The sequence below is a fragment of the Boleophthalmus pectinirostris genome, unplaced genomic scaffold (assembly GCF_026225935.1).
Source record: "Boleophthalmus pectinirostris isolate CB_2022bp ecotype Guang Dong unplaced genomic scaffold, ASM2622593v1 HiC_scaffold_21, whole genome shotgun sequence".
In the NCBI taxonomy this organism is placed as follows: Eukaryota; Metazoa; Chordata; class Actinopteri; order Gobiiformes; family Gobiidae; genus Boleophthalmus; species Boleophthalmus pectinirostris.
In genome coordinates, this window is record NW_026571175.1 from 21,178,235 (window position 1) to 21,193,965 (window position 15,731).

Genomic DNA, 15,731 nt, shown 5'->3' on the forward strand with positions numbered 1-15,731 from the left:
AAAGGACGGATCGCTGGCATTTCAGCTGGCCTCTCAGGACTCAGGAGCGGGTGCAGAAAAGTGGCGAAAGAGGAAGTGAAAAGTCAATATATTGTAAAGGTGCACAGTGTAACTTTTCTGGCAAAAGGCCTCCAATGTTGCTTGCTTCTGTGGAAATGTTTTTGCTTTGCCTGCAATTCTTCAAAGTATGGCATAGAGAAGCAGGAGATGCCACCAGGCCAATTTACAGGTCAGATCTGTGGATAGATGACCCCACTCAGTGAGAATCCATGTTTTTAAAGGTATTTTTGAGCAATAATTGAGTAAATACACAAGTTTAATGCTATATTGTGGAAAATTACAAGCAAAGCTACAGCATCTCACAGTAGTGGACCCCCCAACCTGAAAAGTTACGCCTTGCACTTTTAAAGGTTGAATATTATGAAAAATTGACACTCAGTCATGTTATAATGTTGTTACTTCTCATAAATGTACAGAGCACATACAGAACATGTGTGAAGAAAAAAAAACACAAGTCCAGGTATGTTTGTAATGAGGAAACAACATTATTACATAGATCAGAAAATAGAGCAATATGGGACCTTTAAGTAATCGGCAAGTTGAATTTTGTTCAAGAGCAGTGTGATGTTTCACAAGAGGGATGTTGAGATAGGTAAACAGGAAATAACATTCAGCCAGTGGGAATTTGTCAAGTGGGGTTTGGAGTGTTGTGCAGAAACCATAAAGTTACTGCAGGGTTCACAGGCTCCACAGCTGAACTTAAGTGTACAAGCAAGGCACAGAATATGGCACAGTTAAAATTTAGAGGCTTTGCACTGAATCTTCAAGTGTAAGGGAACTGCTCTCAACGTCAACTGAAGATTTACAGTGTCTGAGTCTTCTCTCGCATGTAGGACTGTAGGTGATTGTGTACAAGTTCTCACATTCTTAACACAATAAACACAAGGGTAGGGATGGACGATATGACAAAAAATATTTATCTTTTTTTTATTATTTTTTGCACACACTGGGAGATTACAGTAGCTGCACAATAAACCTGCTTTGCGAGCAAGAAAGACAGCAGTAAACTTGTTATAATTATCGTCAATTTAAAGTTTTCAACAATTCGATTATTAAAAACACAAATTCATCTAATTAATTCAATTAAATGCAGAAGGTATCCATGGACATGTTATTGCTTTGCCTGGTATGTTCCACAGTCTGGCATTTAAAAAAATATATTTTGCATTCGCTCAATTATGGTACATGTGTTTTTATTGCAAAAATGTCATTGTTAAAATTCAAAGTTTCTCTTCAAAGTCAGATAGAGGACCTCTGTCTAACTCTTATTGTCAAACTCAGGGAAAGAGTCTTGACACAGGGCCAGAGCTGCACCTGCCCTGAGCCCTCAGACCTGAGAGTGCTGACTCAGAGCTCCACAGACCTGACTGGGGAGTTTACACCGGAGGCCACATCTAATGAAGGATAAAGCAGCTCTCATCAGCAAAAGCCAGAGGTGTCAGGCTGAAAAACACATGTGACATTCAGCAGCACTAATAGAAAGCTGAAAATAGTTGAACTAAGTATAATGTGATGATTAACTGGTCCTTGACAAGTGGTTCAACAAACTATGGGGCTGTCAAGTGATCATGTTATAATTCTACACCAGGTCCAATAGAATTCCAGCCTCATTCACAGTAAGAGCGTTTTGACACATTTTGACCTAGTCCATCATTTTTGGCAGTTTTAAAAGGTTTGACTACAAAGAAATACACTCCAGTCCCACAAAATACAGAGCAAAGGATCATGGTCTATAGAGTTTTTCTGACACAAATATATTCAATCAATCATTTTTCATAATTTATCTTACCAAAGATATGTCCAAATGATTCAACCTCACTCCTATGCCTGTACTTGTTTACACAGTAATAAACAAAACAGCACTACAATCAGAACTGTACCTGGGTTGCCAGTGCCTAAACTGCACATAGGACACATACTAGTACAAGAACCTCCAGAGTTCACTCACTGAGCTGCAGAGGCGGCACTAGCACAGTTTAATCATTGGCTGTCGGTGCTGGGGTTTAGGTAGTGACCATTCAAATCAGAGAGAGCCCATTTGGGTTTAAAACAACTGGATTTCAGCATTGAAACAGGCGATTCAAATGATGGATTTATGTGAGGCTCATTCTGCTTCCTGATTGTATAATCTCTAGAGAACCAAAACAATAAATTATGACAAACAACTTGGCCATCATGTCCAATGTTTTTGTAATTAAGATTAAATCAACAATACAACTGTTCTCAGTAGAAGCTATATTTGATTTGGAAATGTTTATCATCTCATATCTGGGGACACCGTTCAGTCATGTTTATGGAATTTTAATGGGCCTATATTATGCCATTTTCTGAACTATGATATTTTATTTCCTCATTAAAACATACCTTGAGTACCTTGAATTCTGTTTCTCTCAAACTGAAAACACCCTTGTGATGTCATGTGGTAACACAGGAAGAGCTCCTCTGTGTTTTTAGAATCATTTGGATAATTTCAGATCTAGAATTGTCAATCTCTAATGAAAAAGATAAAAGGTAGCTGTTAACTTGAAAACTACCACTACATAACATCACAAGGTGCAACAAAGCATTTTGAGCTTTGGAGATGTAGTCAGACATTTTTACGTAATATAGGACTTTTAAAATCTAAATCTTACATGCAATTCCTTTAATCTTATGACATTTATCTATATGCAGTTATATTTTAATTCACTGGAAATGTCCACATAAGTTCAATTAAAATAAGTTCCAGTGATAAATCATGCTCTCTCTCTCTGACTGCTATTACCCCTGTCCTTGTCCAGCTGCTGTTTCAAGTGTAAATGTCGTCTCCCCTGACAGCGCGTCTCTTCCTCCTCCGAGACTATCCAAAAGGTCACACAAAGCACCTCTCCGCTCAGCCTCCATATTCCTCCATTATTCACTCCTCCTCACTGTCCCCATAACCAAGTCCGCCAGTGTCAAACCTAAAAATGAATAAAATTTGACTGTATTATTTGACAGCGTAAAAAGAAACTCACTGTTCCTCCGACGATTCTGCCCAAAGGATACCACGCTCTTTCATCGAACCAGTTCAGAAATTCGTAGAAGCCATTTGAGGCGAGATGGTGGGTAGATCTGTAGTTGAACCTGCAAAACACCACAAGTAAAGGATTAGAAGAAGAGAATAGAACAATATCCACTTTTAAGGTAAATGGTCACATTTTTATAGAGCGCTTTGCCAACTTCAAGGAACTCAAAACGCTTTACATCAAGGAACACACATTCATACAGCAGACAGGAAGCATGGTAGGTTAAGTGTCTTGCTCAACGACAGCATTCATCTGTCAGAGCTAGAATCGCACCGCCAACTTGTGGGTGAGTGGATCTGATCATTCAACCAGTGATGTTTATGTCAACAGCGGGATTTGAACCACTCTCGAATTGAACAGTGGACTAATACTCTACCAGCTGATCTACTACCACCCATTTTTTAGGTTTTGGCAAAACTGTACAAGATTTAACAACATCTGAAGCCACATTATTTTGAGATTTTCTAAGGGCGTTTAAAGCTGCAAGATTTGTTTTCTCTGCGTGTGCTTCTGGGCTGATGCCAGTGGCTCATAGGTCAGTCCTTGGTTAAAAGAATTGGTGATTTAAAAGATTTTTTTTTTGTTTTTTCGCGGAGCTCATATTTTGCTAATCAAGGCGACATTCATGACCTTATTTTCACATCGCAAGGAGATTGGATATTGTGAAAAATGTCCACGAAAAAGACGATACAAACAAAAAACACAGCAACATAAAAGACTAAATATTCTCAATTTTACTGTTGTTCTATCACATGGATTTCACATCTTACATCTGGATTTTCAAAGCCAATATTAGGCAATTTATTGAATGATGTTATTTTCAATAATTAAAACATATCCAGAGTTTTGTTTCAGTCACACATGTTTAACACACAACCCCTGCGTATTCAGGCTGAGCACTCTGTTCCACCTTGTGATGTCATGTGGTAAAACATACCTTGAGTGCTCCTCTGTGTTTTTAAACTCCATACACCAGTGAAGGCATTGATAATCTCTACAGAAAAAAAGGTAAAAGGGAGCTGTTCATTTGAAAACTACTGCTACATGACATCACAAGGTGGAACAGAGCATTTTGAGCTTTGGAGATGTAGACAGACTAACAATAAACAGTTACTCAAACGTGTGAATGAAACAAAACACAACTCTGGGCATGTTTTCGATGAGGTAACAACATTATAACATGACATATAACTCAATTTTACATAATGTACGACCTAATATACATCCATGGAGAGAGATTTTGCCTGGAATAGTCCACAGAATGGCATTAAACCTATCTCCATGGAGACAAGTAGCTAAAAACAAAGATTACAGAAGCAAAAAAAACAGTAACAGAAAAAGAAAACAAAAAACTCCACTTTCTAAAACATTGCAGTTTAGAAGGCTGTAGAACGTTTATGAAAGAAAATGTGAACAATAACTTGTGTACTTTCTGTTATTTTGATGAAGATTTGAACAAATATCACAAAAAATTGAGTCAGCCAATCTTCATTCAATGAGTCAGGCATTATTCAAGAAACTTTGAGATAATTTCCTGCCAAGTATTGAGACTGCGATTAGATTTGTGATGTCTTTTGTTCAATCAATATTCAGTTCACACGAAGGGCTCATTTTCACATCCAAGAGCGTTACCATTAGGGGGAGGGCTGAGATATGAACTGCTAGAGTAATACAAGATTCACACTCACTTCAGTACATGCTAAAAGTCTACAGGGTTAGCAGGTTTTACACAAAGATCCAATGGAGTCACAGGGACGTTTAGTACTCTCCAGAGGACTACATTCTTGGGTTTCAGTGACATTTCATGTTACCAGTTATGGGTGCCATGTTGAGGACACTTAGCATTCAAAAATCAACTCATATCACCTAAATAATCACCGTTTTGACCATTCAAATTTTGATTTTGTTTTCAGTTAGTCTTACAATCCTCATGTTCACAGTCAAACTTAATCCACATAAAAACAAAAATAATTCAGCAATTCATGTTTCAAAAGATATAAGATATAATATTAATAATTGTTGTAACTGCTATAGCAAAGGTTCTTAGTTTTCATAATCAGGGTATCCCCAGGTTTGACTACCCCAAATTTAAGACTTTAAGACCTTTTTAAGATCACTTGAAGAAAAATTAAGACCAACATTGCACTCATTATACGGGCGAAAAACACCAGATCCAATTCTAATAATGACCAAGCCTAAATATTCAGGGTCTGCGTGTTAAACATGTGTGAATGAAACAAAACACAACTCTAGGTATGTTTTTGAAGAGGAAACAACCTTATAGCATACAGATCAGAAAATAGCACAATATAGACCCTTTACGTGAGCTGAGGGGGGGATGGAGGATTGTAAAATCTGCAGAACCAAAGCGCTGACAGTGTGAAGAGCATGGAAAAGAAACCATATGAAGATGGAGTGATCTTTTTAGACACCTTTACGACAGCGTGTCTCATTAAAGCAGCTTTATGGTGTATATTCTGCACTCAGTTCAAGGCCCATATAGCACCACAAGCACAGAACCTATACCAGCAAAGGAAGGTATCGCCCACGGTAACTCTCAGAAGGAAGACTACCTGGATTGGACAGTACACATAGAGATGAGTGGGAGGGGACATGTGGCACATCAAAGCTTTTTTTATATAAGGTGTTAACAGTGGTTCCAGTTTACAGCTGTAGGCAAATAGTTTGTCTGAAACCTTTAAAATACAATGTCTCTTTCACAACAAGAAGGTACATATATTTCGAGTAAATGAAACTATTAGATTATAGGCATAGACAAATTAGGTCTGTATGTATTACGTTTTTATAATAGAACATCAGTGTAATAGCGAAATGAGTCATGGTCTTATGCGAACTGCAGTAAATGTAATATTAAAAAGGCAAAGTAGAAATAATACATCTTTGGTCCATCACTGTAAACTGCAACATGGTATTAAAGGGCCCATTTTACGCAATTTTTTAATCTGCATTACAATTCCAGGTGTGTTTTTGAAGAGCTAACAACAACATAACATGGCTTAAAGCTTAAGAATCCATTTTGTGTGATATACGACGTTTAATCCCTCTACAAGCATGTGGTTCTTGAATTAGTTCATGTTTCATATTTCTTCTCTCAAATGTTCATGCTATAAATGTGCGCTGTGAACTGAGAGTTGATTTGCAAACATAAATCGCAATTCAGATCCAAAATGCATGCAGCCCAAAGACATAAGAGAAAATGAAGTGCATAAAGTAGCGGCATAGAAGACCAAAGCTCCATCACAAACAGGCCTGGCAGAACTAACTCTCAAATTGAATTGTAGAGAGCTGTTCATATTTGGGTTGTGCCTCTTCTGCACTGGAGATGGACACTCCAAAAATCAGACTGAATAAGAATCTGGAGCTCCCGCTGAGCAGAGAATGTACTGAACCACTGCTGTTTATCTGCTGTGGCCTCTACCTCCCTCCACGACCACTTTCAGATTTCACATTTCTCCTTTGAATTTTACAAATATCTCCCTGAAAGAAAAGCATTGATTCACGGTTTCTTCCATATTTTCAGTGTTATTTTTCTACCAGTCCAGCTCCTGACTGGACAGTTCAAGACACAGTTCAAGATATAGCGGCTCAGGTCTCAGTAAATTTCAGAACTTCAGAAATGTCTCTAGACGAGAAATGCAAATGAAGTGAATTAACATAACTGCATGTAAGAAAGATTTAAAGAGCACATGAACTCAGAAATAGACATCATATATGGTAGAATGGGAGTGAAGAGAGTATTTAAATTCAGGAACCAAAATGTTTCTTCAGCAAATAAGTTTTTTTTTTTCCATTGATGCATTTGAAATGAAAGAGCTCACTGGTCAACATTTACAAACAAAATACTTGATACAGACAGACCATGTGTGCCTCTGATTGGTTAATCCACCTTGTCAATCACACCCACATGAACAGAGGGAGACTCACTGGTGACCACACTCACATCTTCGTGAAGTATTGACAAAGTGTGTAGTCTGGAGCTCAGTCGGTGTTCAGTTCAAATACTCCATGTTATGAGGAATACCAAAGTATTAATTAGTAAAGTAAAGACTCTCAGCCTAAAAAATTGCATCTTTAATAAGGATGTAACGATATCCAAATCTCTTGGTACGATATTATAACGATATGCATCTTATGGTACGATATTTATTGCAATATTTTGAAGAGGCAAATATAATTGTAGATTGGACACTTTTTTGCTTTTAAAATACCTTGACAAGATTTTGGTGTGAAGTATTACTGTCATAATCCCAAGAATTCAAGTAAAAAACGTACATCCTCATGTTGTCTGCACTGAAATGAATCATGCAGTATATGCAGTTTCCTATGTTTATAAGCTGTTGCTACTATAAAACCATGCATTTAAGCAAAGAGACTTGTGATTCAATATATTGTGAGACTTTTCACGATACAATATCAGTTATATTTCAGTTATTGTTACATCCCTAATCTTTAATACTACCACTTTAAACGTGCAATATACTTTGAGGAGGTACTTGGGGTGAACATTTCCAGACTCTTTGCTCTGGCTCAGTGGGGGCAGTCACAGCACCATGTAGCGCCGTGAACGGGACACTGCACTTTAAATCTCTGGCATCAGGAGCACCTCATTTATCATTACAGAGTCAGCTCCTCCACCTCCACCAACCCTCACATCTCACCTCAACCTCCCCTCTCAGTGGGACCACCCAGACTCCTCTTCTCGGCTTAAAGGTTTAACTTTTCTGGTGGAGGGTTCATCAAAGTCTTTTCTTCATGGACTTGTTACTGGTTTGCATGGAATGTTTCACAGTATGGCATTAAACCTTTCTATCTTCATGGAGACCAAACCAGACCAAGTTACAAGTCAGATCTGTGGAGAGGCGATCCCACCTGCAGTCAGAATGCTTTTTTTCCGTATTTCTTAGCAGTAAACCCAACTGTAACTGAATAAATGTAAGGTAGAGTTGTTTTGTGTCATACTTTGGAACATTCCAGGCAGCATAATGACACATCCATAGAAACAAACAGGTGATGGGGTGTGCAAAAATATTGAAATATCGATCTATTGTATCAGTTAAGGTGATGATACAGTATCGATATTGTAGGCTCCTGTGTCGATATATCGCCAAGAGTATTTTTTGGTGTATGTTACTAAATTATTTTGTTACAGTGCTACAGTTTTGGTGCTTGTTCAGAGGAAGAAAAACCGTTTATGTGACACATTTGACATTTTTTGATTAAAATGGGTGTGTTTCCAATCAACTTTGCACAAGATGAGGTTTAACAAAGACTTTTAGTATCACAGCCATGATTTAGCCTTTATTTTTTATTGAACAGTACTGAATCTAACTGAAATATCGTATTGAATCGTATAGAATCGTAAGCTTATTGTATCGAGATATGCATCGTATCGTGGCTTATGTATCGAGGTATGTATTGCGTCGGCAACTCTTAATGATACCCAGCCCTAGTGACAGACCCTCCACCAGAAAAGTTACACAATGCACCTTTAAGTTTTATGGAGAAAGGACAGGGAACTGCAGAGAGACTAGATATAATTCAGCTTAAATGTAAAACAACCAGCCTCCTGACCTCCATGTTTCATTTGAAAAGGTGAGTTGTAAACGCTAACTCCACTGGTAGCTTCTCTCCGGTGGTTAAATCTCCGTACAGTCTTGCAGGTGCTTTTTAAAATCTATTTCCGGAGTTAATATGAATGATAACTTCCCATTGCTCCTTGGGGCAATTAGACAATATAAGTGAACAACCCTGGGGCAATATCTACAGCAGAAGCAGCAGTGACTCACAGCCAGTCTCACCTCGCATTACCTGCTCACTCAGCTTTAAGTGTCTATGTCTACTCATTTTACTAAAACACACTTATCATTACATTTATGATTTCACAAAACATAAAAAAAATCCCAGTTTTTTTAGGTTTCAAATTTTACTTCATGGTTGGAATTCATAACATTACACTATCGATTACCTAGCAATAATGCAGTAAAGTTGGCCAAATCCTCTCAAATGTATACAGAAATGATGATTAGACAAATAAAAATCATAAGAAAACAACTTTATTTTGTTGGAATTAATGTTAAAATATCAGAAAATTGTGTGACTTTCAACCAAATTCTCCTTAGTGTAATGTCATCAGTATGGAACTCTCTAAAATATAACTCTGTACTTCCTCTAAACTTAAACATATTTTTTACCTTTCTTCACAAAGTTCCTCTTGATTGGAGTAAAACTATCATTTACTTTCACAACAGGTATTATAACACCAATTAAGTCAAAATTGGAGAATGGTCAAAACCTATCACACGCACTTAATACTGCAATAAAGATGACAGTGTTTAAAGCAGCTCAGTGGAGTCTGTACGTGCTGAAATTGTAGAACTGTTAGTTAGAAAAACAAAACAAGCTCTGTATTGTACTTCATGAAGTTTGGAACACCAGTTATTCATTATAACTGCCAAGTTATGTTTCCATGGTCCCATTCTAGTTGAGTCAGCAGAAATATACACCATCAGAGGATATTTCTTGATTACTGACACAACAATGACACTAAAATGCTGGAAAACTCATATCATAAGCAAAAAAACAACAAAAAAAGAACAATTAATCTTTTTTGTTGGGGTGAATGGAATAGCTTTGTGTGGAATATTCCAAAGTATGGTATTAATTTTATTCATCTCCACTGACACAAATGTGTGTCACCAGGTCAAGACACAGTTCAGATCAGCAAAGGTGACCCTGCTCGTGGTATAAAGGAATGATACTCGAGGTATTTTTAGCAATAAAAACATTTAATTGAATGAATGCAAAATAAATGTTTAATGTATGATGTTAAAGAATAACATTCCAAACAGAAAAGCAGGTGAGCTAGCCTGATTCCTTAGCCAGTTTCATTTCGTAGAAACAGTCAGACCTCGCAGCATTACAATTTGTTCGCTCAACGGTAGGTGGGTACTTTTTTTATTTAACCAATTGCTGCTATTTGGTCGTGACATATGCGTCGCTAACAGGGCTAACTGGTATATTTTCCCAAATCCCATAGGAAGAAGGGCAATAACGTCTTTCCCCTTGATGAAATTCACCAAACATTCTCTTTGCTCCAGCTTTAAATCCTCAATCTCGGGAATCGTTGCCAATACAGAATGTATGGCTATTCGCTGACTGGCTGGTGCCTGGACTCGCACTTCCTAAATTCTTGCAAACTTGGTGGGGCCTTGTCATCGACATTGAGCTGCTCTCACCTGGCAAAGCTTTTTAATGTTTTTCGGTGTCCTGGTGAACTTTGAGGTCCCTGGCACCGCCACTGGACACCGAATCATATGTGCTTGCTTTGCACACTGTGCACATCACACTTGTCTCGACCGGGACGGAAAGCGGGAAATTTCTTGTACAAGTCATCATTAAATGTGCATTTATGCTTCGGCATGTTGCAGGCTGACCGACTGTTTGCTCCTTCTGAGTGCACATGGAGCTACGAGAGCTGCTCAATTTAATGGCCCAATGAAAGGAAATGAAAACTCGAAAATTTGCATTACTTAAAAATAAATAAATTAATTTTTTTAAAAAAAAACCCCCGACGGCCAGGACAGGACACGGAAAACTGGCATGTCTGGGGAAAAACGGACATTTGGTCATCCTACACTACGCACAGCAACCAACATTCAGTTTGTTGATTAAAAATGAACGTAATCGACGAAATTCTTAATGATCAATTATCGATTAATCAACTAATCATGCCCATCCCTACTCCAGATGTGTTTTTGATGAGGAAACAGCGCAATATAGGCCCTTTAATGCTGCAATTCCCTGGTGCAATTCTTACAGGCAATTCAACCATCGCCTTCAGACGAACACAAAAAACTACCATTTCAGCAAATTGCCCCCATTCAAGTAGATTGCGGTGGATTTTCTTAAAGCCCCATGTATGCTACTTGTTCTGAAGTAGTGCTTATTGTATCCAGAGAGCTCGTGGGGATCGTTCTCAAATTTTCTGAAAAAGGTACGGGTCAGTGCACAAGCCGTTCACCTTCACTTTAAAAATACTAAAACCTCCCTTGTTAGAATCCAACCACAAAAGGTCTTCTATTAGAACTAGACCTGCGCCCCATTTCCACCTGCCCGCTCACGAGCTGTCAAACCAACCAGAGTGAAACATTATTTAAAATGAATTTAAATAAGGTCCATAAAAGAAAACTATGCTGACTGTCAAATCGCACATCACTGAACCAATTTACCGGGGTTTTTACGGACAGCCAAGTGAGGGCCTATAGTACTCTTGTCACTGCAGGGGAGAAAGGGAGCTCAGGGCTGCTGTTTTACTGATTTAATATGAGAGCGTTAGTGCAGTCGTCAGACATACATATTGATATATGCCAAGGAGCTAAAGGCAAACCAAAACTGCCTTTGATATGGATTTGATATGCCAAAAATTAACCCTTTCTCCAATTACTGCAACTGTTACTAATACTGGGCAGGATAGTATAAGGTCTTGTGAGACAAAATTGTCACAAGATTGAGAAAAATTGTCCTCATGTGCTTAGCCAAAAAAAAAAGGTTTTGTGATTGTGATGGCCAAAAATGAACTGGATTGCACAATTTATCTATTATAAATAAAGTCCAAATCTTGTCGTGTCTTGTGGGAATTGTGTCTCATCCCATCCCTAATGGCTACCGCCGGCTTATTATGGGAGTTTTAGAACCTGCGGTATACTGCAAAACTGTGTTTTTGTTTTGTTTTTTCAGTCCGGAGCACCTGAGAGAGTGGCATCAGGGTCACAGTAACTCCTGAAATTCTCTGCCTTTTTAAGCTATTCTTGTTTGAACTTTAAGATTTTATTTTTTTATTCACTTTATCCATCCAATTAATAAGCACTTTCCCTTGTGGATCAATAAAGTTTGTCTAAGTCCAAGTCCAAAACCTGCTTCTCAAAGTGAAAATTTGGAAGTTTTAATGCATGTGTATGACATTCACACAGGAGAAACAGGGCACTTATATAATCACTATCATCATAGAATGGAAAACATCATGAAAAATATACCTATTTTAGGGAAGAAAAAAATAAATAAATTCAGTGTTATATCACCATACTTGTACAATTCTCATATTGATTCACATGTGTCCAAATTGATTTTAAATAGATAATATTTTACCAAAAATTCATTAGTTATATTTACAGTTTTCATCATAAAGAAATACTTCTATTTTAGACCATTTTTTCTTCTTGTGAAGATGTACTTGACAATAATATTAGAAGTAATTAAAGCTGGGTCCCCTGGGCACAGCACTACACTGCCCACTGCGTCTCACCACAGAAAATGTAGAGTTTTACAAGTGACTTCAGCGAACAAAAAGGAGCATAATGTCAAACTCTAAACTACACTGCTCATACCTACATAACTACAAACCAAGACTAAATGGGGACTAAAGCAGGACTAATAGCGTGTACCAAAAAATGTGTGCTTGGGATCTTGAGTACAGCCAAAACAGAGAATTGCTGATCCAACACATATGAAGACACCTAATGATATCTGGTAAGGCAGTGTCATTTCTTTCTTCATCCCCCAGCAGGCTGCACTCCTCCAAATCAAAGACTGATTAGTGGTTTCCTGTATCCCTCTCCTCATTAACATGGCCAAGTGGACTCCAATAGTGCCTGTGTTTCCTGTCTCTAGTATTGATCACATTATTAGACGTGTTATTTCCTCTCCCCGCGGGTGAATCAAGGAGGAGCTCTGAAATATTCCACTTCCTAGAGACAGGTAAACACTAGACTGTTTAGAGGCAACTTTTGCAACTCAGCGGAAGCAGTTTACAGAGATAATAAGAGAGATCAAGCGCTATGGTGTTTAAAAGGTCCTATATTACATAAAACTGACTCTTGTGAGCTGCAAGTCATTTTATAATTCTGTTTCCTCATCAAAAACAAGCCTGGAGATGTGCTTTGTTTCATTCACAACAACAACTCCAGGAATGTTTGTGATGAGGAAACATTATAACCAAGATCAGAAAATAGCGTAATATAAGCGCATTAAAATTAGCAGATTGTTTAATTGAAAAAGCGGACGACTCTAGCTTGTAATTTATGCAAATGTGGGCGCCTCCACAAATGAGACCATGTTCACACAAATTTTGAAAGCATGATATGAGAAAGTTCGGCCATGTTTATTTAAATAGGGTAATCGTGTTCTTCACAGCTTAAGGATTGTTACATGACGCTGCAAAGCATTATGGGATTTTCTTGTGGACTTAACTTGTCGCCCTTTTGCTGTGGCTGTTTGCTTCAAGGCTTAGTGACAGACAAAAACTTTATTTTCTTCTTTTGCCATTTACGGAAATTACACAAGCAAGACGAATGCACCGTCACTGGACACAAGTCAGCGTTTCTTAAAAAGGGACCGTATCACTCCGTACACCTTCACGAGAATCATTTGGATCATTTCAGCCCTGGAATTGCCTTCTTTTTTTTTTTTTACTGAACTAAAGGTAAAAAGTAGCTTTTAACTTGAAAACATCACCTTCACGACATCACAAGGTGGAACAGAGCATTTTGGGCTTTGGAGATGTAGACATACTAATAATAAAGGATGGATCAAACATGTGTGAATGAAACAAAACACGGCTCCAGATATGTTTTTGATGAGGTAATAACATTATAACATGGCGTAAAGCTCACAAAAGTCAATTTAGAGTAATATAGGACCTTTAAATAGTCTCATTCAATTACAATACATCTTACATTACAGTGAATGTCAGTAATACCTTGGTGAAAGCTGTAATCACTTTTCCAGCAGAAATGCAGGAGCCAAACCATTTCAGGGTTTATTGTTCTCATTTGTTTGGCTCCTTAATCTTCTATTTTCTAAATGAGGACATTTCGGACTCGGGTCGATTAAATAAGCCTTTGATGTTTTTTAATGGCTTTTGTTACAAAAAAAGAAGAAAGTAATGAAGAGATTAACAAAGAACAAACGCATGTACACACTCATTTCAGGGATTGGTATCGCTGAAGATTTATCGAAACTACTGCTCTTATTGATACTGCGTATTGATCCAACTGCTTTTAATGGTACGCTTATGGGTATTTCTACAGCAAAACTAACAAAATAAATAATAATTTAGCCTACAATAAAGAACATATCTACTCTCTTGGAGAAATTATGTGACAGATTAGGCGCTGTGCACGACGTACATCATCACTGCTCCCTGTGAAGTCAACGCAAATGTCACGTGGACTAATAAGTACGTAGACTACCTGTGGGCTCCACTTTGATTACTCAGCGAGTGGGCTCAGAGCATTTCCATGTGCTCTTCCGTTCGCCTGCATCAGAGCATCTGCGTGTGCCGCTCAGAGCCGGGGCACCCTGTGGCCAAAATTTTGATTTGGCACTGGAGCTGTTATGAAACAGGTTTCTGTGCCCATCCAGTTTAGGAGGTCAGAATCTTTTGACCAAAGATACATATCCTTTAATCTGTGATAACTACTCACATGAATCTCATCAAACCTGGTTAGTACTTGGATGGGAGACCACTGGGAATACCACTGGGAATACCACTGAGGCAGTTGTGTCCATGGAAAAGACACTGGCCTACATCGCTTTGCCCAAATAACAAAGACTGGCAGCCTCATAACCATAATGGTAATTATAGAGACAATTACATGTTTAACGTAGATTGTATACGATGGTCAGTTTTGAGCCTCAGTGGAAAGCCACATCCAAAATAAGATCGTATTTTAATTATTACAGCCCAACCAACCATACCTCCATAATGATTGTTAGTGCAGTCATTAGTACTATTCCCAAACTCTCCATGATTTTCTGCTTGGTCTACTCCTGAATTGCATTCTTCCATTCCACACAGTCCACACCAGAGTCCACACCAGAGTCCAAACCAGAGTCCAAACCAGAGTACACATTCTTGTATCTGTCTCCTAAAATGAGGCTGGTGTCCCGCTGGGGCTAACTGGCTGCTTGGACAGTGGCCAGAGCTGTAATAAAGAGGGTGTCTATGATGGCCGCACACTGGACCATCCCCGCAAATCATCAGGGACTGGTGCCTGTGTTTGGGGACTGGGGATGAGTGTGGAGTACTGCTTTCTCAATGAACCAGGAGGTAATGACAGTCAGTGAGATGTTTAATGACAACACAGTGCAAACGAGACAAGACACAGCCTACCCAATATGAGTCGTGATGAACCAGGCAAAGAAGCTGAAGGGCAGGTACACACACTACCAAAATGATTATTAAAAACATAAGTCAAATAGTACAGATATTAAAAGGCACACTGTGTAACGTTTGTAGTGGAGGGTTCGCCACCTGCTCTATAGAAATATTACTGCTGTGTCTAGAATGTTCCACGGTCTAGGTTTAATATCTATCACGAGAGAGGACTCTGTGACATTACATTTCAGATCTACTGTATTTTTGAACAATAGAAAACAGCCGCAATTAAGAAATTCCGATGGATATGTTTAATGTCATACCATGGAACATTCCACAGAAAGCAAGAGCATCTCCATGGAGACAAGTAAGTAGTAGGCAGCTCCTCCACCAGAAAAGTTGCGCAGTGCACCAAAATAATTGCTATCCAGATACTGAAAGATACCAAA

The 15,731-nt window shown here is 38.4% G+C and overlaps 1 protein-coding gene across 2 annotated transcripts in view; it reads right to left on the reverse strand.

Moving 5' to 3' along the window:
• LOC110167210 (dolichyl-diphosphooligosaccharide--protein glycosyltransferase subunit STT3B) overlaps positions 1-15,731 on the reverse strand; it is a 183,455-nt gene that overhangs the window by 108,234 nt on the left and 59,490 nt on the right. For both annotated transcript variants that reach the window (XM_055157305.1, XM_055157304.1), the window contains exon 2: positions 3,057-3,165. In XM_055157305.1, coding sequence (XP_055013280.1) covers positions 3,057-3,165 — 109 coding nt within the window. The remainder of the gene's footprint in view (positions 1-3,056; positions 3,166-15,731) is intronic.